The 16182-nt window shown below is 38.1% G+C and overlaps 2 protein-coding genes across 2 annotated transcripts in view; both read right to left on the reverse strand.

The window, feature by feature from the left end:
- Nucleotides 1-9648, reverse strand: part of dnah10 (dynein axonemal heavy chain 10) — a 33394-nt gene extending 23746 nt beyond the window's left edge. The window contains exons 1-18 of the mRNA XM_015018485.1: nt 9353-9648; nt 8555-8721; nt 8332-8440; nt 8127-8242; nt 7716-7959; nt 6459-6616; nt 6037-6267; nt 5703-5893; nt 5138-5336; nt 4836-5018; nt 4532-4702; nt 4079-4255; nt 3839-3982; nt 2558-2724; nt 2314-2465; nt 613-777; nt 323-530; nt 71-227 (exon numbers count right to left, since the gene is read on the reverse strand). Coding sequence (XP_014873971.1) covers nt 71-227; nt 323-530; nt 613-777; nt 2314-2465; nt 2558-2724; nt 3839-3982; nt 4079-4255; nt 4532-4702; nt 4836-5018; nt 5138-5336; nt 5703-5893; nt 6037-6267; nt 6459-6616; nt 7716-7959; nt 8127-8242; nt 8332-8440; nt 8555-8721; nt 9353-9581 — 3168 coding nt within the window. The 5' untranslated portion in view covers nt 9582-9648. The remainder of the gene's footprint in view (nt 1-70; nt 228-322; nt 531-612; nt 778-2313; nt 2466-2557; nt 2725-3838; nt 3983-4078; nt 4256-4531; nt 4703-4835; nt 5019-5137; nt 5337-5702; nt 5894-6036; nt 6268-6458; nt 6617-7715; nt 7960-8126; nt 8243-8331; nt 8441-8554; nt 8722-9352) is intronic.
- A 1250-nt stretch (nt 9649-10898) lies between these two features.
- The window catches only part of atp6v0a2b (ATPase H+ transporting V0 subunit a2b), a 14812-nt gene continuing 9528 nt past the window's right edge, over nt 10899-16182 (reverse strand). The window contains exons 11-20 of the mRNA XM_015018494.1: nt 15865-16004; nt 15642-15799; nt 15461-15551; nt 14775-14893; nt 14448-14658; nt 14216-14338; nt 13775-13894; nt 13566-13683; nt 12857-13028; nt 10899-12768 (exon numbers count right to left, since the gene is read on the reverse strand). Of these exons, the coding sequence (XP_014873980.1) occupies nt 12666-12768; nt 12857-13028; nt 13566-13683; nt 13775-13894; nt 14216-14338; nt 14448-14658; nt 14775-14893; nt 15461-15551; nt 15642-15799; nt 15865-16004 (1355 nt within the window). The 3' untranslated portion in view covers nt 10899-12665. The remainder of the gene's footprint in view (nt 12769-12856; nt 13029-13565; nt 13684-13774; nt 13895-14215; nt 14339-14447; nt 14659-14774; nt 14894-15460; nt 15552-15641; nt 15800-15864; nt 16005-16182) is intronic.

The raw sequence follows: 16182 nt of genomic DNA on the forward strand, positions 1-16182 counted from the left end.
GGCCACAGTTAGAAAAGAAAATTATTGTTCTTTTTTTAATAAAATAGTTAAAAAATTGCGATGACCTTACTTTAGTGCTGTCAATACATTCTCGAATGCATTGCATGATCACCCAGTAGATTTCGTTACTTTGGGGCTGTGACACAATCTTGGGCGCAGACAGCATGGCATCAATTTGAAACAAAGGTCTTCTTCCCATGAGCGCCACGTCGAACTCCTTAATACTCCTTAAAGCAAAGTCAATATGAAAGACAGGACAGACAGAACTGTGGGTTCTAAAAGGAGAGTCAGACTTTTAACAAAAGATAATTCAAGTGATTACCTCACCACCATCTTTACTATAGAGTCAAACACTTTGCGCTCCCAGTAAGTGTAGTAATTTGCCATGGATTTGGCTTTTCCGCTGCTGGTTCCCAGGATCAAATGTTCAGTCTTAGTGATGAGGAAACCAATGTCAGTGTATTTACTAATAGGTAAAGCCAAGGTCTTGACCCGCTCGAGCTCAATGCGTCTGCAGAACTCCTTGAGACCTTTGAAACAGAGTACACTGTATACAATTGTTTTGTTCGTAAAAAACCTTATTAGTACAGCAAATAAATAAAATACTTCTACCTGGTACATCACTTGATGACTCTGGTACTGGAAATCTTAGTATGTTGGACATCATTATTAAGTGTAACTTGGATTCTATTTCCTTCTCGTTGTTCAAAATCTGCTTGACCAGAGATTCAAATTTAGAGAGGTTCAGTAAACCTTCGTTGATGAAGTCCTGTATACCTGAAAGCAAACACATATCATATATAAACGTTTCCCCAATGTGGACATATCATCTTTCACATATGTAATCACTGACCACTTATTCAGATGCCCTTGTTTAATTGCTTGTTCACAGAAATAGGGAATCTGTCCTTCTCTCAACCTAGGAATTCAGATGTTGTGAAGTTGACTTGCTGAAGTTCAAACTAAGCGCCAGATTGAGTGCAAAAAGGAAATTAAGGCATTTGGAACTTTTGTTTTTTCACAAATTAACAATTTGCCCAGGCATACTGCAGGCTTACAAAAACCGGAACGTGCCAGAAAAGTTGCCTCTTCAGTGAGTATTCAGATAGTACATATGGGGTGGTGCAATGGGGTGGATATTTTCTTGACACCCTGATATGCCTTTAAGAAAGAACATGACCAGGTGCAGTGTCACAGATGGAATTTCCAGATTGAAAAAGAAGCAAACAAGTAATGACATTTATTTTTAGTGCTTTTATTCAATCAGTTTTAACTTTGTCATTAGTGTCACAGTTTGATACCTGCTCCCGAAGGAGAGGAACTCACTGAGCCAGCTGGGCAAGCAGTGAGGGTTGCCAGAACAGAGAGAGTTGCAGATGAATTGGCTTTACTTACAGTGCCTGACCAGTTCCATCTGCAGTGACGATTCTCATCCTTTGTGTGGAGTCTTGGGTGGAGATATTAGGTTCCAAATTTCGGTTGTTTTGTTGTATTGCCATCAATGGCGGTTTTCAAATATTGTCTGAAATGTTACATTTTACTTATTGCCCTTCAACTGAGAAAAAGACCATATATTTTGCACTTGTTCCTAGATTTTGTTGGTCCTTCTCGACATATTCTATCCATTTGCTGAATAACTTTGATAATATATTGATATTCTAGTGTTTTTATGCATTAGATGGCAATCTCTCTTTGTCTCACACGCACATACACATGCATCCGCTGTCATCGTTTATCCAATGACAGCGGATAAACGGTTTTCCTGTAACAGTACATTTTTTCTTTGCCATGAGCACATTGGGCAGCACATACACTAGGATAACTGATGGCGCTAAGACACTCCTCCTGGACCTGATTGGTTGTTTTTGACCAGGAGAGGTGCATTGTGTCAACAGTAGTACTGGGAAGAGGTGGAGGCGCTTGATCTTTTCACAGATTATCTTTCTCATATTGTACTATCACAACATTATGCCAGTTTTCACAAATATGTAAAAAAAAAAATTATGGAAAGATACATAGGCCATCTTTAAGGGTTTTTCTTTGAACATGATGATGTTACGATAGATATTCACACCACTCCAAAGATCTCCACAGCACTTAGGGATGTGGTCTATGGTCTGTGCATTCTCATAATGACTGCAATCTGGGTGATGACATCAGGTATGTTCTCTAAGAAATCTTTTCAGTAATTTGCTGACTCAATGCCACAAGCAATTAAAGAGAGTTCTGAATAAATAAAAAAAAAAGTGAGTCCTGAGTAATAAGAACCAGCACCAAGTAGCTAATAAAGTGGTGGTTTCTGAATTAAAGTACCCAAAGAATTCCAGTTGAGTCGTTTGCATCCATACTGCATCCCTTTTGTGACTTCCTGTATTTGTGGTGCCAGCATAATGACTTGAGACTCGCTCAGAGAGTCCATCACGGAATGGTAGCGATTGACAAGTTTGCTCAGATCGTCCACATACCTAAAATTAAAATCAGCACAGGTGAAGAGGCAGATGTGAGGCAGTGTGGTTTTAGCAATTTGAATAAGATCTGATTCAGTGAGAGCCATCACCTGATGAGACTGCTCTCTAGAAGAGCCACATTTTCAGCCAGCTTGGGCACAAAGAAGCCCAAACCTACAAGGTAGTTTGTTTCAGAAATTATTTCCTTGATTTCTGGAGTAAAGTTTACAATGTATTTCACATTCTTTTTCGGGCTTGATTCAGGTGAATTCGAGTCCTAAAAATGAAAAGCAGGCATTTGTTTTTAGGACTACATTTTAAAATAAAACAAATTATCACTTGCATTAATCTAATAACTATGATGGAGTAGCAAGGCCAAGCTAAGAAAAAAAAAAGCGATATTACTAGAATAAAGTCATAATATTAATTCAATTCAATTCGGTTTACTTCTATATTTCAATTCACAACAAATGTCGTCTCAAGGAACTTCACAAAAAAATCATTTCATTTCAGTCACACATGCATTCCAGTTGATTCTAGTTATAAAGAGTGCAGTAAGCTCAGATAACTATTTAAAGCTTTCTATCTAAGGAAACCCAGCAGATTACATCATGTCATTGACTTGCAGCATTCACTCCTCCTGGACAAGCAGCAGAAAATCACTCGCGTTGTGTTGAGGCAATCCCTTATACCGAGCATGAGTGTAGCGACAATGGAGAGGAAAATCTCTCCACTGAAAGGAAAAAACCTCCAGCAGAACCTGGCTCAGTGCAAACAGCCATCTCCCATGATTGTCTGTGGATTTACCAAATTACAGTCGTAAAATTATGAGAATGAAGTCATGTTACAAGAATAAAGTTATATTATTATTAGACTAAAGTCATACAAAAATAAACCTGAAATATGAGGATACAATTGTAATATTGCAAAACTAAAGTTGTAATATTACCAGAAGAAAGTCAGAATACTAGGAGAATGAAGCAGTTTTATGAGAACTCCGTAGAAAACAACAAAAGATTAAAATGAGGAATATTGAGCATTTAAAGTTATGCGTTATCAGTTTCACAAATTAGGAAATTCTTGACACTTTAACACATCAGCTTTGAATTGTTATCAGTAGCAGGACATCGAAACAACAGCTGTGTAAATGACTGCATCTATTTCGAAAAAAGAATCACATGGCTGAACTGGTCCCGTCAGGTCTTGATCATGCTGTCAACGTTTTTTCTCATTAAAACAACTTATGTTCTCGTAATTTAACTATATTCTTCTGGTAATTTTGCCTCTTTATTCTGCTGATGTAAGGACTTTATTCTAGTAATTAAAAAAATTAATTAATTAAAATCCTCGTAGTCTGGCCCCAATACTCCGTCATAAATAACATCCCTTACCACCACTTCGGTTTTTTTAGCAACCAACAATTTTTTTTTCATTAGTGATAATAATTTGCCCTCTGTCTCGTCCAGCCAGGACTCGTACTTCGTCGTCTCGTAGCCTTTCAGCTCCATTGCCATTTTCTCATACTTGCGCTTTGCCTGAGAGCAACACAGTAGAGGTCACAAAGGACTCCAGTACTTGTTGGCTACCTGAACATTTACAGTGAATCTTAAAAAAAAAAAAAAATGCATCACCACTGCCGTCTGTTCACTGCTGAGCATTTCTGGAACTTTCAGGAAGGGAAGAATGGTTTTTTTGATGCGGCGGGCAAGAGCTCGAGCCCATCTTATAGCTCCGGCAACGGGAGGCTCATTTTTTGTCAGTTGAGGATGGTCCTTCTCTGCTTCAAAGATTTCACTTATGCTGTCCACCTAGAAAAGGAGCAAAACATGCTTGCTGAGGGTCTATTAAAAATAAAAACAAAAAAGTGATCAAACGCCTACTCGTCCTGAATGGACGAGCCACGCTCCTCTTTTTTTTTTTTTTTTCAGAACTGAATGAAACTACATTTCATAACTGTTTGAAAAACAGCATTTAATTCGGTTTGGACTGTATGTGTTAACTGTTCTGCAGTTGAGGCTTTGATGAAAATGACCCTCCGGCGTAGCATTCAAAGCAATCAGCTCCTTACATTGAAAGTACAATACCTCTCTGCAGTACTGGGTCAGGATGTCATCAAATTTCCTCATCAAATGGCTGTTGATGGCTTTTCTAGTGCTGATTTTTTGGAATTTCTGCAGCAACTCAAAGGCAGCGGCCGAGAAGTGCAGAGTGTTAAAAGACATATCGACAAAGTCGATGACTTTTTTGTCGATACACTACAGGAAAAAGAAAAAAAAAAAAAGAATCAGCTTGACAAAATAATGGAAGCAGCAAACAATATGTGCATTTTCACACAGAATGAAACAGTATTGCAAATTGTTACAATTATTCAGAATTTTCTTAACTGACCTGGATTGTAGTTTCAAAATCTTGAATAATCGCTTTCCAGTTGGCTTTCTTTGATATGCTGAAAGGATTGAAGGTAATATCCTGGAAGGGCAAAACAAGATCATCCACTTCTTTCAGTAACTCGTGAACGCGTCTGTCTCCTTTCAGTTCTGGACCAAAGACGTTGTTGAACTCCTCCAAAACCTAAACCATTCAGAACAATGCTTTTAAAATCAGCATAGTTATACACATAGAGTTTTTGTGGGAAAAAAAAACTTGGGTTTTATTAATGCAAGATTAGGAAAATACATATGTTCACTGACCTGAAAAACCCTACCCAGGTCCTGGCAGACCGAAGCCATGTAATCAGATCTTTCAAACAGTCTTATGCGATCAAATTCCCAGCGGGGAATTTGGTTTATTTTTTCAATTTGAGCTCGCACCGCGAAATACGACGACTTCCATTGCTCCAGAACCTGTTTTGCTTCAAGCACTTTGGTCTTGGCCTCTTCTCTGTTCTCTCTGTTCGACACATAATATTTGAGTTAAAATCTAACCAATGTCACAAATAAAGAACATTGATAAAGTACTAATAAATAATAGCACGACAAGTAGAGCAGTTTAACTAGTTCTAAAGCTACAAATTTCAGTTCAATCCAATTTAATTATATCCAGGAAAATTAGAAACATATTCTTCTCTGGACATCCTTCAAAAAAGAAAAAAAAAAGTTGACCGTATTCAGTTGTACAGTTCAAATCCCTTCTGGCTGAATCCAATTCAACCTGAAGTAATAATTTCACATTCATATTTTACAATCGAAATCAGTTCACGAGAAAGAGAGTCTTGTTCTCCCTAGGTTAAGCAGACGAGAAAGAGAGGACACGAACTTGACTATCGAAGTTACAACAACTCCTTGAGCCACTTGCTCACACAACTGCCAGGCGATACGCTCCATCAGAGGGACCATTCTATCATTGGAGTTATAGTGAAGAGAGATCATCCACATAATCTGCAAGCTCTCCATCAGATCAGGGATGGTCTCCAAGATCAAGGCAAAGTTGGCTCCCGCCGCCAAATTCTGCAAAAGACAGTCATGAATTTGACAGACGTGAACGAGATTATGTCACAACTGATACGGACTCCACTGCAAACTGTCTTTGTAAAAATGCTCTACGAGTGTAAGAAATGTTCAATAAGAATGATGTGAACGTTACATCTTACCATGAAGTGTCTCTCCAGTGTCCTAAGGAAGCGAATGTTATCATGTGACTCGATGTGGTATTTTGTTAGTTCAGCAACCGCTACATTGAAGTTGAGAAGGCAGCCTGCATTTGCTGCCTTCAACACCTGAAAGATCTTCTCCGCCACAGGCTGCCTAAGCTGCTCACTCAGAGCATTAAAGACAGAAGAGCGCTCCTGCCAAAGGTCTATCTCAGCCATAGGTCCCGGTCCCTGTAGGAAGATTAAAAGTGAACGTTCAGATTGATCAGTGGATCACATCATGTTTTTGTTTTGTTTGTTTGTTTTTTTAACAAAGCAAGTGAGTCCTTCAAATACAAATGCTTGGCTTGTCCCAACACTTCTCAGACAGTTTTGGGTTCTAACGAAAAAATAAAAAGCAGAAAAAAGTAATCATTTCCAACCTGTGGTTTTTTGTTCAGCTGTTCCTCAATTACAAAGGTAATTTGAGTCTGCCAGTTCATCACACACCGCTCCAATGCCTCTAACATCTCTGGATTCTTAAGAAGCACATCCACCTCTGGACTCAGGTCAATCTCAGGGAAATGGAGTATAACCTCATCTAGGGAATACATTCCATATGTAGACTCAATGTTATTTCACGAATGGATTTAATGTTAATATAATTTTGTTTTTCCACCTATAATGAAAACTACAAACAAACCAAAAAAAAAGAGATTGTTTTTGATTACTTGAATAAGTTCGAATATGCTACTAAATCTTCGTAGTGCACTGCAAACAAAGCTCTCAGGGGCGATCGTTCAAAAAATTTTTTTACAAAAACACTCTAGGTCCCTTCCACGTCGTACAATAGACCTTCTCAAAAATAACTACTTTTTTTCCAAGCAGATGGTATTGTGAGGTTTCACAGCTTGAGAATCATGTGGTTTTTAACAATCATGCTCCAAAAAGTTTACTCTGATCTTATATATGTCCACACCTGTCATATAGTCAATATCCTCTTTGCTCATTTAGAAATCCAGAAAGCTCGGCCTTTTAAGTTTAAATTCTAACAATGATGTCAAGTCCCAGTCATGAGACAGTTATGTGGCCTAGGGGGACACTGAAGATGTCATATTATTTCTTCCTGTCAGGTCAGTGAGAGCTCCACGGCATCAGCTGCGGCAGAGTAACTTTGGTTTCTCAGTTAATTCAGACTACGACATGGAAAAGATGGCATTCTATCCTCCGAGTTGGCAAATTCATAATGTGGAATTTATACTTTTACGACAAATTGAATACAGAGTAAATTATGTTGATTATTTGATTAATGGATTCTATACTAACAAAAAAAATTATCCTCATTACGTAATTTTCTTTATCATAATGTTCTTCATACCTGAAATTGCTATTGTTGATGGTCAAAAACTGATGGTTTCTGTTCATGACTAGCACTATCAGATTCTTCCTTTATTATCTGTAGGTCAGGTGTAAATTTTAGCATTGGTTCTGAATAAATATTAATGTGGGGAAAAAGTTTTTTTCTTTCTACCTGAAACAAAGATGGCTCAGTGGGAGATGAAAAAAATGTATTCTTTGCAGTTATGTCGATCGAGAGACTAACTGACTTGGAGGCTGCTTGTTTCAATGAGCATTAATCTAATTAACACGGCTGACTATTCCTACATCTTTTAACGTTAAAAGATATGATTAAAACAAACCTTCTATTTGAAGGCGCAGGAGAGTTGAATTGACCACTCCCAAAAACTTGTGTGCTCTGTTGAGCAGTTCATCACGAAGTATCAATTTCCCGCTTGACTTAGCCAAACTCTCGTCTTCTTTACTTTTGGTTTTCTCTTTCTTGTCACCGTCTTTAGAAATCTTGTCCTGAGGAGGTTTCTCCTTGTGCTGAACACCTGATCCAGTACTGGACATCTGGTGTGCAGTGAGTAGGGGTATGTACATCTGAAGAGAAATTTTGAAATTACGCAAAGTATTTTCAACAATGGATTATGCTCATTTTCATAGGCTAATCATGTTTGCAATTGTCCGATTGGCCACAGATGGAAATACTGCCGTTGCTATCCTAGGCATCAATCCAGCAACTGACCATCATGTTTTATTAAACTTACGTGTACAAGTTTTCTCTGCAGCACTTGCACGGGGTCTCCGTTGTGCATGCCGATGTCAAACAGCCTCGGCATTAGGATGTTGGCCTCTGTCATGTTACGTGGCTCAACAATAGCATCTGTTCAAAATACAAACAGTATCTGAGTATGTTTTCATGCCTCGTGCTTGAACCATTCTGAATACCTTAGCACAAAATGGTCCTCTTACCCTTTGTATTTCTGAGAAAGTAGAAGACCCGAGCTTTCAGAAACTGCTCTAAGTGCTGATTTACAGCTACATGAAGCTCAGTGCGATAAACAACTTTTACTTCAGTTGCCTAAAAATATCACATCAGAAATTAGCTTAAAAAAGAATTCAGCCATCATAAAATGTAAAATATTACACTGATGAACACTAATGCACAAATTAGGACTTTACAATAAGCTCTTACGTGGGTTTCCTCAGTTGTTTCCTCTGAGTCAGATGGGCCCTCTGTTTCACCAGCGACTGTCTGGTCAGGATCTGGGGGGTCTCCATCTTTCGTCTCTGAGGTGTTGTCATCTGTTTTCTCTGAGGTATCTTCATCCGGTTTCTCAGAGGGATCTTCATCAGTTTTCTCTGAGGTAATAGTTAATTTTTTTTTTAAATCTTGTTTTAACACGAGTTTTCCTTAAAAGCTCAGAACTCAATTTCACTTTGTGAAGTGCAGATGAAACATTCAAGCTTTTGCATTCTACTTGCTGATGTCAATTTTTTAAATATACGTTTCTTTTTAGGTCAGGTATTTCCTGCTAATTCTGAAAGGTGTGGAGAGATTTTTTTTCCTAGGGACTATAACATAATAATGTAAATAGCTTTTTTTTTAATCAGAAGTTTTGAATCAAAAAGAAAATGAAGTTAATCAAAGAATACACAATCATACTTTGCGTGATTTCTATTTATCTCAGAGAAAGGCATTGGATGATGTATTTACTGGCCAAAAACAGTGGGAATTCTTAGTTCTCATGCATTTAAGAAATCAGAACAAAACTTCTTCTATATTTGCATCATAAATGTCCAGAAAGTTGTGCTTGGAGAAACTGCACAAATGCTGTTCTAAAATAGTCCAACGTTCCTGCATTCAAGCTTAGATTTTAATAAGCTAATATTGTCTGGCTAGACTTGAAACATTTGTGAATACTAGATGTATCTGACTGAATAATAAGCAGCTCAGTATGAGAAAAAAGAAGCTTTATCAAACAATACTTACTCAAAGGAGCTTTAATTTCAACTTCTTCCTCTCTAATCGTTTTATAAAATAGAAGAAATGAAGGTGTATCCTCGTCGAAGACTTGGTCCAGAAAGTGAAGAATTTTCATTTCTTCTTCGCCATCTCCACGATTGAGCAGTTCATCGAAACATTCAGGAGAGTTTTTTAAATTAAATCCGGCTGAGACCCTCTCCCGGATCCAATCCACTCGCAAATCCTCGTATCCCATTTTGTTTTTAACGTCATTTATCAACGTTTATTAAGTTAAAATCTTACGGTTCAGATCCAACCGCAGAAGTTTGGTTAACGGCTATCCGTTGCCTTGACAACGGTGCAACAGCTAGATTAGACGGTGGGTTAAGCAGCTCCCAGGGTCAAGACTGACAGGCTTCAGTTAGCCTGATTTATTAAGACAGCAAAGCCGACTTACAAAAATCTTCAGTTTATGTGCTCAATCCAACAGCTTACTTTTTTAAAAAAACTAAATACTCACAACTGTTAAAAAAACGACCAATAGCTCCTTAATATATGGGATGTTCAAGCGCAGTTTTCAACAATTATTCAAAAACCAACACTTATTTCGTTCTTGTTATTTCTCTATTTCCAATACGTTTACACTTGGCTCAAATATTAAGCTGTCCGTTATTAACTTAAGTCTAAAGTCTACAAGCAACAATGTTACCATGCACTTAGGAAGCAAGCCTAGTGAAGACTAAAAATTTACCACGGAGAAGTGACTTTTAAAGTTTTGTTGTTGGCACCTGGTCTGATTTATTAGGAAACTGCTGAACTACTGTGATTTTCACACGCAACCATTTCTTGAGTTTACAGAAGAACGGCCACGAAATAGAGTTTCTAGTGAGAGTGTTGTGTGGATAAACTGCCTTATTAATGTCACAGAAGACTGTCAGATTGGTTTCAGATAACTAATCTGAACCTGTCAGCTAAAAAAAAAAACAGGAAAGCAAGGCTGTGATTCACATAGGGTTAATAAAACTGGAAAAGCACACTAGAAAAACGTTTAAACACTTAAGGAAAATACAAGAATATCCTCAAAATAGAATTTTATTAAATCTATTAACAGAAAAGCTCTTCAAGAGAGATAGATACAAGATGGAGTGTTTACCAATTAGAAAAAAAAATAAAATAAAAAATGGTCAAATCAACCCTGCATGAGTGAAAAGACCATATTCATTTCATAAACAATTTAGCTAAGATTCAAAGTAAAATATAAGCAAGTCTTCCTCATAACCTCTGAATTACTGGTTTCATGAGCTTTGACATTCGGCTTGTCGGATAAAAAAAAAAGAAAAAAAAAAGGGACAGAACGAAGGTAAAACAAGCAAGGAATCTCTGGTGTCTGGGTGTGAAACATAAGGAAAGACTAAAATAACTATTGTTTTGTCTGATGCACTGTCTAAACATTTTTGGTTAAAAGTGTAGACGAAATATGTAGTGGTTGCCAAACTGAAAATGACACCAACAGTAGAAAAACGTAGACATTCCTTCATCCAGAAGTGACAACGTTAAAGCCTGGTTACGTTTTAAAAGAAAAATCAAAATCAGCAAAAAAAAAAAAAAAAAAAAAAAAACCTGGTCTACATCGGCAAACAATTCAACCTGGCTAATGTGCTGAATACTGATGTGGGATTTTCGAAACAACAAAGCTGAAGTCAACAGATTAATAATTTTTTTCCCCATTAATGGAAAATTAGGCTGGCATTGTTATTGACAGATCTAAGAAAGACAGTAGAATGCACACAAAAAAGCCCACCCTGCTTCATCTTCGGTTCTCTTTTAAAAAACACAGACAAAATATAATTCTGCAAATGCACAGATGTATTTCATCTCACCCACAGAAACCGTTAAACCCTCCCGATTTGTTGCAGCTTTATAAATAAACGACTGAGGTGGCATGTAGTTGCACCTGTGAAAAGATGTCCGCAAAATTTAAATAAATGCAGTTTGGAAAAACCCCATTAGACGGAGCAAATTTGAACGGCAAAGATGCCACCATCTTCTAAAAGGAGCAAAAAGTTTGGGGAGGAACAAAAGAGCCTATGTTCTGTCGACTCGTCAAAGGACACTAGTCTCACGAGGAGGTCTTTCATTAGGTTGGAGTTTGTTATTGTATTTCATATCTAAAATGCCACACAAATAAGATGATTAAGATTATTCTTACCAATCGGCATGATAAACTGAATGAGATGTTTTAGGACAACAAGGATCAAGTTGGAATTGTCCAAATGAATGAATAAAATGAGTCTTGTAAAGTGCTTTGGGAAACTAAAGTGAATAATGTCAACCTGTGTGCCTTCAATGAGAGTAAAACAGCGGGTCCCATTATCAAGACAAACTGATTTAAAAAAAAAAAAAAAAAAAAAAAAAAAAGCTGTCAGAAAGCCTCATGAAACAAATCCAACTTGACGGTGGCCATTGTTGTTGTTTGTAGATTTGTCTGGGTTGGGTTCACAGTGGCAGTCTGTTCTGATAAGAACCTGCTGGCAGTTTCAGCATATGTGAATATGTATGCGACACTCCAAACTCCCAGCAGTCTAACAAACAGGGGTGCCAAGCAGAGGTATGCAAAAATATGGGTCAAATTTTGCTGTAGTTTTGACATACATACAGCTGCATGCATGCCACTGTTATTCACTTCCGGGAAAAAAAAGCCACACAATTCACCCAGAAGCATTTAACCAATTTAACAAGTTGGATATTCCAACTCAGTGGATTAAAACCAGATCAGATTAGCAGAGGCTTAGGGAAAAACGACAGAAGTTAGGAAAATCTGCTAAAACTAATGATACACAGTAAAAAAAAAAAATTTAAAAAAAAATCTGGGGGAGGAAAAAAAAAACTGAAATTATGTGTAAGTGAAAAAGCTAAATGTTATTTAGTTTTTATTAATAAGCTCCCAAAAACCAACTGCAAAAAATTGGTTTATCACATTTTAGGGCTTTTGTTTCGAACCAAAATTAGATGCGTATTTTGTCATTTTGCAGTTTTATGCAGCATTTCTTCATTTAATCACATCAGCTTCAGTAAGTGACACCTTGACGGTGATCACAGAGCAAAACACTCTTTCTTGCATAAGACTCTATTAATCCTCACTTTTTTCACCAGTGTTTGTTATTTTTTGTTGTTTTTTCAAAATACAGCTGAGAGGCCAGTGTGATCATTTCTTCATGTAAATTGTAAAAACAGGAAAAAATAAAAAATAAATATGAAGAGCACTTTTTGACATCTCTTGGTGATGTCGTTTTGAGGTGCTGGCTTCTTGCCACAGAATGTCTTGGTATTGTTAGTCCCTTCACAGTAATCCATCGTGTTCAAAGCTGGAAGGCAGCAGAGAGAAGGAAAAAGGGCAGAACTTGACTCCAGTCCCGCTGTAGAATTTATTCTGAAATTCAACCCTACAGAGGAAGTAAGCAACTGTCAGAGACATGAAAACACTGAGATAATTCAAAGAACTGTGATTCTTAGCGTCACTAAAGCGCATACCAGTGCAGCCGAAGGGCATGCAGGAACGCAGACAGGCCCTCCATGATGAGAAGGATGGACACGGTGAGAACAGCAAACAGGCCAAACGCAGGAACCAGGATTACAACCCCAAGAGCAGTGTCCATTTGAAGTCCTACTCTCATCACCATGGCCCAAAGCACCTCTGACAGCTCTGGCAGGGAAAAAGGTGTGGAGGGATAAAATTAAATTAGTGTACCGTTATTCTGAGGAGATGAAAAAGACACTAAGCAAGAGGGCACCGATCTGAACTCGTCTGTGCTCATTTCACTGCTACAGTTTTCGATAACAAACAGCGCAGATTCATTCTTTAGGAAATTGAGGTTTGCTACTTCACCAAACTTGTACATGGCCCTGAGTGAGCATTACATAAATTCATTTGGTGTAACGCTTATGATGTAAAACATCACCCCTCCCCATCAAACCAATAGAAATCTCTTTGCAAAGGTTTCCATGCTGTAGCAAAAATCCTGTTTCACTGACACTGGTATGTTTTGCACACAGATAAAAACTTCTGCAGTTGTTTTCAGAACTATATTACTGTCAGGTCTGACCCGCTCCCATGTACTTGCTCAAAAAGCCCAGAGCATGATGCTGCCACCACCACCATGTTTCATCGTAGGGATGGCATGTTCAATGATAAGTTTTCACCGCACATGGAGCTGCACTGACAGTAAACCGTCGTACTTACGGGCATGTGCCAGGCTGAGGGCCCAGAGTCTCAGGTAGGAAGCTGTGTTTGAGATGCAACCCAGACAATACTCTATGGTGTGGATGGCCTGATGGAGGAACTCATCTGCAAAGTTAAACTGCAACAACAACAACAACAAAAAGAGAGCTCAATTTTAAAACAAATTGGAAAACAATGATTTTTAAGCATTGCTAAATATCAAGTTTCACCTCCTCAGAGAGGTGCTCTCCACTACTGGAGAGATCGCTGTGACTGCTGCCTTCCTCCATGTCTTCAGACCTCAGGAGGCAGAGTTCTTCAACGCTACTTCGCCGCACGCGCTCATATCCCTGACGATGCAAAAACAAACTTGGTGCATTTGTAGATTTAAAATTACATAAAAGCCGCGGCTGACTAGTTCTAATGCAATATAAATATGATGCGTGTTCCAAGTTGAGAGAGAAGCTAACACATGGCATAAGGCGGCTGAAACCTTTTTTTTTTAAGTATAATCTTAATAGAAGAGCCCTGCTAGTTTTAACTACTATTATCCAATTTTTACAAACTGAAGTAAGGCCGCAGCTATATTTTTTCTGTACTTACCCCCGAGTTTAAGTGCAGATAAAGGATTAAGGCACATATTGATGAGCTAACATGTCTTCAGTGCTCACCCTGTACAATCCTAGGCGGTTTTGGCCTCCGTTCTGAAGCCAGCGGAGGTAGACTGGTTTCCCCAGCAGTAAAACAGGCACTGAAAGGACAGCAATGACCACCAGGAATATCTGCAGGCCAATCTGGAAGAATATAAACAGCTCTCACTCAGTCTTGATGCTTTTTCACCAGTGCCACTTATTCCACGGGACTGGGGCAGCTTTAGGAAAAATGAATGGAGAAGATCCTAACCTGTCCTGGGTAGAGGGGCTGCACTTCTTCCCCCTGCATGAGGAACATGTTAATGAAGTGGATGAGAATACTGGGGGCCTTTTTGGAGTCCTTCGCAGTGAAGACCAGCCATTTGTAGAAAATCATGAACACCAGGTAGCCAAACAGACACAACAGGAACAGGAGTTCAGGCAAAAACACCAGGTAGAGGTTGTACCTCTTCCTAAAGTATCTGATTTTATTGGGGGGGGAAAAAAAGAAGGAAAGCCGATTAAAGCACAACAATTGGTTAGGAGGAACTTTGCTGAGTTTAAAATAATGATATAACACCTGCAAGAAATGACTTACCGGTGATTGTAAGTGCTGAGGATGACGCCGAAGCTCATGTGTGTGACGCCCAGTATCACTGACATCTTCATTTTATATGAGTTGAGGAATGTGAGGCGATTGGATGCCAAGTTCCAGATCTTAGCAAAAAAATAAAAAAATTAAAAAAAATAAAAAATAAAAAATTTGAATTTGTTTCTAATTACATTTGTCCTAATACCATAAAGAACAGATTGTTGTGGACCTTTTTGTAAACGTATATCTAAAACTATGTTCAGGACCAGTCATCGTTTTCCTGTTGATCTATATAATCAATATGTATCGATCACAAAACAAATCTTTGGTTGTAACATGATTCAATGTGAAAACATTCAAGGTGAATGAATAGTTTTTGACTGAATTATTACATTTAGATTACATGAATTACAGTCTTAATTTTAAGTGTTAAGGAATAAAGACTATTCCTTGCACATATTTCTTTTAGGTTTATATATTTGGTTGGAAAGCAGCACTCCTGAGAGCAGAATGGCAAACAAACATCCATCGTACAGCAAACTGTTGCAACAATAACCCAAAGAATGAGTGTATTTTCTTTGTCTGTTACATTTCTAAAATATTCCATCTGATAAAGTTTTTTTTTTTTTTTTTTTTTTTACATTAGCCACAGTAACAACTTTATACATAAGGTGATTAAATAGCTAACTTACTGGGTCAATTCCAAAAGGGTATGGTCCTTTAAAAACTCCAGTAACATTTGGATCCAGAGTCAGAAAACGATTCCCTCTGAGGTCCTTCGGCCTGTAAGCCACAGATAAATAAATCATAAGTGTGTTTCTCGATCAAATCCACAAAGATCCACCGTGAGGACCCTGGCCGTTAAATACTCACGTCCAGACGTTGGCTTTAAACATCGCAGGAACGCTCCACCCAGAGCCAAAGATGTTCAGCGACTTTGAGAAACAGTCATTGTAAATCAGGCCGGTGTAGATGGAGAACAGGCCCATCATCAGAATGATGTAACGCCCCTCAAAGAACGTGTTCCAGATCTGCAGTTTACAGTCGCGCGTCAGACATGCCACAACGAGCAGGAATTAATATGGACATTACGCACCTCGTTTCTGGTGTTTTTCAGCTTGCGGTTGTTCTCGTACCGCACCATCCACAAGGCGAACAGAGACATAATGATCCCATGACCCAGGTCCCCGAACATCACAGCAAATAAGAAGGGGAAGGTTATGATTGTAAAGGGAGCTGAAAGTAAAAGAAAATGGTGGAAATAATTAAAAGTCTATTACTTAAAATCTTTCATAAAATTTTGTGATTAGGTTTTATTAAAACACAAATATACACAATAAAAAAAAAAAAAAAAAAAAAAAAAAAAAAAAATTCCCAAAAAATAAAATCCAACCCCCCGGGGTTTCCCCCCCTG

The sequence above is a fragment of the Poecilia latipinna genome, unplaced genomic scaffold (assembly GCF_001443285.1).
Source record: "Poecilia latipinna isolate Pla-1442-1.1 unplaced genomic scaffold, P_latipinna-1.0 Scaffold79, whole genome shotgun sequence".
Lineage (NCBI taxonomy): Eukaryota > Metazoa > Chordata > Actinopteri > Cyprinodontiformes > Poeciliidae > Poecilia > Poecilia latipinna.